The sequence below is a fragment of the Antrostomus carolinensis genome, unplaced genomic scaffold (assembly GCF_000700745.2).
Source record: "Antrostomus carolinensis isolate BGI_N321 unplaced genomic scaffold, ASM70074v2 scaffold18943, whole genome shotgun sequence".
Classification (NCBI taxonomy): domain Eukaryota; kingdom Metazoa; phylum Chordata; class Aves; order Caprimulgiformes; family Caprimulgidae; genus Antrostomus; species Antrostomus carolinensis.
In genome coordinates, this window is record NW_010307461.1 from 6,877 (window position 1) to 15,970 (window position 9,094).

At 49.1% G+C, this 9,094-nt stretch overlaps 1 protein-coding gene across 1 annotated transcript; it reads left to right on the forward strand.

Moving 5' to 3' along the window:
• The first annotated feature begins 450 nt into the window (after nt 1–450).
• On the forward strand, nt 451–2,488 carry GNRHR (gonadotropin releasing hormone receptor). The gene is made up of 3 exons (XM_010165453.1): nt 451–957; nt 1,607–1,808; nt 2,079–2,488. The coding sequence occupies exons 1-3, from the start codon at nt 451–453 to the stop codon at nt 2,486–2,488; spliced, it is 1,119 nt and encodes a 372-aa protein (XP_010163755.1).
• Nucleotides 2,489–9,094: the final 6,606 nt, after the last annotated feature.

A 9,094-nucleotide genomic window follows, 5' to 3' on the forward strand; every position in this document is an offset into this window, starting at 1 on the left:
ATGGGGTTTCTAAAACCTGAGCCATGCTTGCAAAGCCCCCTTGGAAGGACGAGTCCTTGAACCGAGCATGGCTGCCCTGGCACAGGCTCAGCCAGCTTCAGTGTGACCCGTTCCTGGCTGGGTGCTGGTGGGCAGCAGCTCATTCCATGGTCCTGGCCACTGTTCTCGCTTCCCAGCTGCTCAACCACCTTGCAAAGAGCTAAAAATATATGTCTGTGCAAGCGATCACTATAGCTACGGCAGGGGATAGCCAAAGAGGGCACCTGGGTAGCGTCACCATGACCAGGAGGTGCAGCAGCTCGGCAAAACGGGCAACACAGAGGGGACAGGCAGGGACAGGCTGGGACAGGTAGGCTGCTGGGATGCCTCCAGTGCAGATCCCACCATCTCCTGAAGCTTCAGCAGACGACACAGCCCCTAAGATGAGGTTCACTTGTATTTTGGCAGGGGATGAGTGACGAGGAGCTCCCCGCATCTCTCCGCCATCTCACCGTGGATGGGGACACCAACATCTCAACCTCTAGCTGCCCTGAGCGCTGGGTCGAGCCCCAGTTCACACCAGCAGCCAAGGTCCGTGTCATTGTCACAGCCATCTTCTTCTTGCTGGCGGCGGGCAGCAACGCGGCGGTGCTGGGCAGCTTGCTGAAGAAGAGGAGGAAATCCCACGTGAGGCCACTGATCCTCAGCCTGGCGCTGGCCGACCTGCTGGTGACAGTGGTCGTGATGCCCCTGGATGCGGTGTGGAACATGACGGTGCAGTGGTATGGAGGGGACATCTCCTGCAAGCTCCTTAACTTCCTCAAGCTCTTCGCCATGTATGCTGCTGCCCTGGTGTTGGTGGTCATCAGCCTGGATCGGCACGCGGCTGTTCTCCATCCCTTCTCCCGCGCTCGCCGCCGCAATGGGCTGCTGCTCCGCGCTGCCTGGGCTGGCAGTGGGCTCCTGGCTTTGCCCCAGGTAGGACTTGGTGCCTTCTCTGTGTGGTTTGCCCAACCACAGAATGGTTGAGGTTGGAGGGGACCTCTGAAGGTCACATCTAGTCCAACCACCCTGCTCAAGGAGGGACTCCTAGAGCACAGGAACGTTTTGGAGAAAGGCTTCTCCATCCCAACAGCCCCAACAAGTCCATCCCAATCCATAGGCTCCACCACAACTGGATTGGCTCTGTGGAGCAGAGCAGTGTGGTTGCTGCGTTGGGTGCTCGGTGGTGCTTTGTGCCTTCCTTATAGCACCTGTTCATAGCAACTCCATCAGGGTGTTACGCTAAGGACTGGGGAAAAATTGTGTCCATTGGTTTTTATTCCTCATGCACATGGTTGTCTTCTCCTAAAAATGCATCCCTGCACCACTCCAAAACATGTTGGAGCAGACCAAGATAAACCTGAGGAGTTCCTGACCAAAATAACATTCAGTATGGTCAGGAAATGGGTTTTCACAGCCATCAGATCCCACCCATCCTGGCCATAGCCATGAGTGAGGTGTCCAGAGCACCCCTCCCAGTCCGACAGCAGCAGGGAGTGCTCTCCATGCATGGCCAGGAACACCTGCAGGACATGGTGCCCTGTTCCAAAGCCACTCTGAGTTATTATTTGGTTCTCCATTTCAGCTTTTCCTCTTCCACCTGCACACAGTCCCAGGAGGGAACTTCACCCAGTGTGTTACTCACGGGAGCTTCCGAGCACACTGGGAGGAAACCGTCTACAACATGTTCACCTTCACCACCCTCTACATCACCCCCCTGAGCGTCATGATCGTTTGCTACATCCGGATCATTTGGGAGATCAGTAAGCAGCTAAAGATCAACAAAGGTAAGCAGGTCCTAGTCCTTTTGTGTCCACCATGATTGACCCCGCTCCAGCCTGGAGCGTTGTTGGATCTCTGCCAACATCCTTTGAAGGGTAACCCAACTGAGGGGGTTGACACAAATTTCTTGACCATCCTCTTTGCTATCTTCTGCTTCTTGTGGGCCATGGATCAGATCATGAGGTGGTCTCCCCTCTCTAGCAGAAGCACAGTCATGGATGGTTATGTTCTGGTTTTCTCCCATCTCCAGCTATTCTTTTGACTCTCCCTGGCAGGTTTGATAAGAAATCAAAACGACCACATCTCCAAGGCACGCATGAAGACTCTCAAGATGACCATAGTGATTGTTGCCACCTTCATCATCTGCTGGACACCATACTACCTCTTGGGCTTGTGGTACTGGTTCCAGCCAGCCATGATCCAGAAGATGCCAGAGTATGTCAACCACAGCTTCTTTCTCTTTGGCTTGCTGCACACATGCACCGACCCCATCATTTATGGACTGTACACCCCCTCCTTTCGGGAAGACATGCAGTTGTGTCTCAGGGGCATTGAAACAGCCATTACCAGGCACGAGAGACACAAACCTGTCTCAGTCTCAGAGAAGAACATCAAGGATGGTGCTGTAAATGGTGGGGTGGCATCAGCTGGCTCCAATGGGACAACCGTCAACACGGTCTGCTGAAGAGATGTAACCAAAAGGATATGGGAGGCATAGCTTCAGGGGCTGCTTTGTCCCATAGGATCATTCTGGAGATGGTCATAAGGAGGTTTGCCACCCAGCTTTGGTGGATGAGGCTCTCTGGCCACAAACCAGGAAAGTGTCTCCTACCTGTACTCAGGGTGAAAAGCATTTAGGGGTATTTATGGTCGTTCCTCCATACCCTGGCAGCCCTGTGACAACTAGAAAACCATCCTTTTGGTACTCTACGCATGCTCTAGCCCTAATTCTAGGATTAAATATCTGCCAAACTTCCAGCATCGACCCCTGGGAGGAGACGCACTGTCTCCTCTGTGCTCCAGGGCCATGTCTGGAGGGGTGGCTGGTCTTCAACAAGTGCCCTTTGCACCGACACCCAGGTGCAGAGCTGTAAGGACGCACAACGCTAAGTGGTGTCACCTCGAGAGGCTGCAAAGGTGCAATCAAAGGCTTTTACTCAGTTTTCTCCACCCATGGTAGGAAAAGTTCTCTGGAAATTTCAGATCTCCTGGCTCAGAGCCTGCCTGGTTCTCTCACAACTGTGTGTCAAGCCCTGGGGAGGATCTAAATCTTTGGGGAGTAACTAACACAGAGGCATTAGTCCTCCTGGGCATGGTGGGGAGGGAGGAGGTGCTGGAGGGATCATTCTAAATCTTTGGGGAGTAACTAATACAGAGGCATTAGTCCTCCTGGGCATGGTGTGGAGGGAGGAGGTGCTGGAGGGATCAAGGGGCTTCGGCAAAAGGGGTACAAAGAACTACAGTGGGATGGGATGGGATGGGATGGAAACTCATGAGATGACATGGCATCGGATGAGATGGGATGGGATGGGGTTTCTTCTGCATTTTGGAGACAGCCAGAAGGGAAAACAGTCCCTGCTGCCTTGTTCTGGTGCGCAGGGGGTGGTATGGACACATCCTTACACAGCAGCTCTCTGGGACAGAGGGTTGACCAGGACAGATATTTGGGGTAACTGAAGAGTTAGAACCAGACCAACATTGCCCAGCCCCTCTTGACTGTCTCTGTCCCCGTGTCCCATGGCACAAACCATGTGCTGGGCTGTCCCCATATTTGCTTTGCCCTAAGGGCTTGACCCAACACCATCACCTCATCTCTACTCCAAGCAGGGTGGGTGCAGCCACCACACAGGTGATGCTCCTCATCACAACGAGGAAGGTGATGGGAAGCACCTGTGGATGGAGGGGCCCATCACCACCCATGGATATCAGGTGGGTGCTGATGGTCTTTGGCTGCTCTGTGAGGGCAAGGGAGGCTGTTGGAAGGATGGCTGAGCTGTGGTGAGTAAAATGGGGTTTTTTTTTGCTTTTCACCAATGTGCCAGAAGTTGCTTATGAAGGTGGAGGCCTCTGCTCTGCATGTGGGTTGAAGAGATGGGTTTATTCAACTGCATTGTTCCTTTTTGTGTAATTAGAAATAGTGGATTATGCATTTTTCCTTCTCTGCTGATTGTTATCAAATGCATTTTTCTTCTTTGGAGGAGAAGTTTAGTTTTGAGCCAGGTGGGTTGTTGGTTTTGGTTTTGTGGAATATTTGGAAAGCTCAGGAGCTCTGGACTTGTCAGGAGGCAGTTTCCTGGGCATTTTTGTGGCCACTGCAGCTTTGAATGAGCATCTGGACTTTATCAGGATGAAAGAGCTTTGTTTTAAAACCAACTCCTGACTCGTGGTGGTTGCATGTGTGAAAAATGTAGGGAAGCTGGGAGATGTCTCCCCTTAAGACAGCAAATCTCCTTTGGGCACCAAGGGGGCTTTATCAACCTTGTCTCCAAGAGGGGATGGATCCCCATTGATCTGAAAGGATCTGTACTGGTCTCCCAGTTCCCTAGCTAACAAATTATTAAAACTGAGGGGGCAGCAAGGAGTCCTTGCAGGTTGGCTGAGGTTGGGTGATGAGGATACATGAAGCCATGGAGCTCAGGGTGATGTTGAGCAGTCGATGGCTGTTGAGCACTTGCTTTTCCCCATGCTATCATTTATAAACACACTGCCCAAGGAGAAGAAAATCAATTAGAGCTGCAGGAGCCCAGAAAGGACTGGTGGGGATGAGTGTGAGCCCTTTAGGAAGCATCCAAACTCCAATGAGATGTCTAATCATGGGTTGGCTTTCCTGGGCTGGTTCTGCTGGAGGTTAATTACGCAATGCTAACGGGAGCGGGACTCGCTGCTGCCAGGCTGGCTCTGCTCAACCACTGCAAAAAAAGGGTTTCTTGTAAGGTGACGGGAATGAGTTGTGGTGAGGGAAGCGGATTTATTCAGCAGACACCCATTTAATCTCTCTGTTTATATTGCTGATGATTGTTAATGGCAGGCAGACCTTGAAGGTGTGTTGGTTTTCTGGCCAGCCTCAAATAAGGAGGAAAGTGTCTTTAATTATCCTGAAAACATTCTTCATCTGCTTTCTGCTGAGTGGGAGAGAACGAGCCCAGTTAAGGTCACTTGTCTCCTCTTGCACAGCAGTAGGAGAGCTTGGAGACCTCTGAGGAGCAAAGAGCACTTTTTTTCCTTGTGGGAGGGACCCACCACCTTGGGTGTGGTGAGGGGGCAGAAGCAGGTTTGGCTTTAGGTGAAGAGTAGGAAAATCGGGATGTTGGCAAGGATATGGACCTCAGTCCTTGTGGGAAGCATGGCACATCCCTTGGGATGCTCATAGTCCTCTGCTGCTCCAGCGCTGCTCCTTCCACCCACCCCTTAATACCTTCCCTCCCACCAGTGGTGCTCAAGGCTGACATTTTGAGAATCCCAGAGTGTGGGCAAGGTGCCCAAAGTGACAGCTTTCCTGAGAGAAGGAAAATGTCACTAGAAGAGTGTTCTGCCAAGCTGTGTGCCCAACGCACGTGGGAACGGGGAGCGAGCAGGCGGGTGGCATCTCCCCAGGGGAGCATCTCCCCAGGGGAGCTGGGGCAGCTGTTTCCCAGGTCACTGGGGTCCTGCCAGAGGTGGACCCAAGCCCAGGCCTGGTTTGAATGTCCCTGCATTTCTGATTCTGCGTTTCTTAAACCCATTTGTACTTTAGAAAGATTTTTGCATCACTCACTAGGAGGGTAAAACCCAGAGCCTTGCTGCTCCCCACCCCGGGGGTGGTCCTGCTTTCTGCTGTGGTTCCATCTCTCCCCACGTTGCCTCAAACCCCTGGTCTCCAACAGCGCCTGCCCTCCTCTTCACATCTCTCCATATATATATATATAAAATTTTTACTATAACTCTCATATTTATTATCTATTTCCCTTTGTGGGAGGAAAATTCTCCCATTTCCCCCAAATCTGCCCATTCTCCCCCAGAAACCCCAGCTGCCACGCTTCTCCCTGCAGTCACAGCAGGGTTGGATTTATCTGACTCTGTAACAGTTCCTGAATATTCACCACAATAATATAACGAACATATTAATAAGCAGAGGTAGCTCTATATGTTACAACTCCTCACCCTGGGCTGCCCTCTTCAGACACAGCAGTCTTTTGTTTGAGAGGAAATTCTGATTTATTCCCCGTTAGCATTTTTATCGTCCTGTGAGTGTTCAAAGAGCCGCGCCAAGTGGTTTAAGAGGTTAACGGGAACCTCGATAAGTGAGTTTGGAATATTGTGAGTTACTCGGCACAATACTCGCATTAATTCAGCTGACTGCATCTCGCCACGTTGGGAAGCACATGCTGAAATCAGCAGGGAGCACAGCAAACAAGCGTGGGAGTCGGATATTAAGTGTTTTGCTAAGGTGGGATCATAGAATCCCAGACTGGTTTGGGTTGGAAGGGACCTTAAAGTTCATCCAGTTCCAACCCCCCTGCCATCAGCAGGGACACCTTCCACTAGATCAGGTTGCTCAAAGCCTCATCCAACCTGGCCTTCAACGCTTCCAGGGAGGAGCAGCCATAATTTAAATCCAAGCACCTTAAATGTGGTTATTTTCCCATCGCCATTGACAACTGTTGCCTCACTCAGCAGATGTGGAGCTGAAGCACCGAGGAGGCCGTGCCCAGCATCCCTGAAGGACTGTGAGTGTGAGGGAGATGTGTCCATCAGGACTCATCCTCTACCTGCAGCCACCTCTATCTTCTGGGTCTATTCAAATGGTTCAAAGCTGAAAAAGCTGATTTTTATTTTTTCCCTTTGATACATGCTGATCTAATCGCAGTGCTGGATGGCACATATCTGCTGGGAGAGCCGTCCCCAGTAGTTTTCTCCTTGGGGATGTAGCCTGGAGCAGCTGGTGCAGAAGATCAGCTTGGCACTAGTTCCCTACGTGGGTATGTTTTTGCCCTACACTTGGGAAGAGAGCTCAACTGAATGGCTTAAAGCCAAATAAAAGGCCAGGCAGACATCAGGGGCTCCAGGAAGGGTGGGGAGGGACTTTGGCCAAGGGCAGGGAGTGACAGAACAAGGGGTGATGGCTTGAAACTGGAAGAGGGGAGGTTTAGATTAGACATTAGGAAGAAATTCTTCACTGTGAAGGTGGTCAGACACTGGCCCAGGTTGGCCAGAGAAGCTGTGGCTGCTCTTCCCTGGAAGTGTTCAAGGCCAGGTTGGATGAGGCTTTGAGCAACCTGGTCTAGTGGAAGGTGTCCCTGCTCATGGCAGGGGGGTTGGAACTGGATGAGCTTTACAGTCCCTTTCAACCCAAACCAGTCTGGGATTCTATGACCAAAAATGGGCAAATATTCCCAGGAACCCCATGCATGGCCAAAAACCCCAAGTTTCTGCTTTGGAATATCAAGGAGAAAACTACTACAAAGTAGTTGAATCTATTGTGGGATAAATTGTTAGTTGATGTATATTTTAATTGCAAATCAACACTCTAATTAGCACGTGCATTGCTTGGGCTGAGGCACCGCGATGCGCTGTAACAGTGAGCGTTATTAATGGACTGTAAAAGGCAACGGGGAATTGGATGATCACGTTCTTGTTTTGCAAGCTGTATGGTGAATAAATAAATTTGTTCTGGCAGCAAAATTAACTGGAATAAATGCTTCTAGCTCCATCCAGCAAGAAAAAGGGGCTTGCTGCAAATGAACTTGTTCTCAGCTTTGAGTTAGAAAACCCGATTACCAGGTCATTATTTCTGGCAATTAGGTACCAGAACATCAGAGAAAGAAAATCTCTTTGAAATATTTAATGAGTAAGGTAGTCATCATAGACTCATTTGCTGGAAATATGTGATGAGATTTTTTTCTTGTGGTGGCGATTAGGGTTCACTGTGCAATGAAAACCTGTGTTTATCAAGTCTACTACTAAAAGCCAGAGTGCAAGCTTGAACTGTGGCACAGATCCAGCTTTTTCTTTCCCTAGAATCCCTGGGCTCATCAGGTTTATCCTGTGCCCGGGCACTAATCAGAGGACAGCCCTTTGCTTCTTTCTCAATTTCAGGGAGTTGTAGGTTGCTTTGTAACAACAGCAAAGGACTTTGAGAGAGGGGGAAGAGACAGGAGAGTTGTGCTTATGTTGCATGATTAACACATGTACCTGTGTGTGTGTTTTCAAACTAACCCTCAAAACACTCTTCTTTGAGGTTAGAAAAGATCAATCTGAGAGATACTGAGGTTTTACACACCAGCATTAAGCCAAAGCGCTTCACAAACAGCGTAACTGCCGTAATTCTGAGCGTAGAAAACTCAAGTTCTTGGTGAAAATTTAAGAGTGGACAATCTATCTTACAAACATACAGTGTTGTGCACAAGTTGTCACGTGGAGGCTGAAGTGAGGTCTGCGTGAAGTTAACTGTGCCACAAATGTTCACAGACATAAAACACAATAAAATACCAGTTCTGCTGCCATTTCACTCCATTTCTTATGAAGTGTTTCAGGAAATAGTTGGCGTGTTACTGCTGGTTAGTCCATGTGTTCATAAAGGGAGGCTGAAAACAATGAAATACTGGTAAAAATGTTGAAAGAGATCCCAAAACCCCGGCAGCCCCAAGCCCAAAAAGCCTGTCAGGTGGCAGCGTAAGTGGAAGCCTTCACCCTCCCTTTTCTCAGTGCAGGACATACAAATGGAAGCCAGTTTGATAAGAATAATCCCAATTGAATATTGATGCTGAAGTTTGTGTCATCTGCATATTAACCAAGGACCAGAGAGGTGATGGCTGAGAGCACAAACCTTGCAGATGTTTTGCAGGGAGGGGGGAAAAAAACATAATAGAAACCATTTGACTTCTTCCATTTTGGTAGTTGTTTTATTTCTCTTGTAGTTTTCTTACAATCATTATGCTCAATTATAAAAATTTCTGGCCAAAGTTAGTTTTAAAAGTGATCCCATCTGGTAAATGTCACTAAATTCAGCTTCTGAAAACAAACTGGTCAGACTCCCTACAGGTTGCTTTGCCTGACATAAGAGAAAAATCCTCCTTTCCAACTTGTGCAAACATACCTCAGTTTGACAGAAAATAGTTACACCCGAGTGTTTCCACGCTTAGTTTTCATTAATTTTAAATAACTTTTTTCCTATGGACCCTTAACAATTGCTTCATGCTAAGCTGCACCATCGTGATCCTTTTCAAGCTGTACTGGGCATCCTCATGAATCACAGGAACATAGAAAGAAGAATAAATGGAAAGATGCCATGAGGATAATATATTGGTGACAG

What these genes read in the sequence shown, in the direction of transcription:
- GNRHR (XM_010165453.1), top strand. Translation starts at nt 451, where the DNA reads ATGAGTGACGAGGAGCTCCCCGCATCTCTCCGCCATCTCACCGTGGAT. An exon ending in GGCTCCTGGCTTTGCCCCAG is followed by an intron (nt 958 to 1,606) that starts GTAGGACTTGGT and finishes TCTCCATTTCAG; the next exon opens with CTTTTCCTCTTCCACCTGCA. An exon ending in GCAGCTAAAGATCAACAAAG is followed by an intron (nt 1,809 to 2,078) that starts GTAAGCAGGTCC and finishes TCTCCCTGGCAG; the next exon opens with GTTTGATAAGAAATCAAAAC.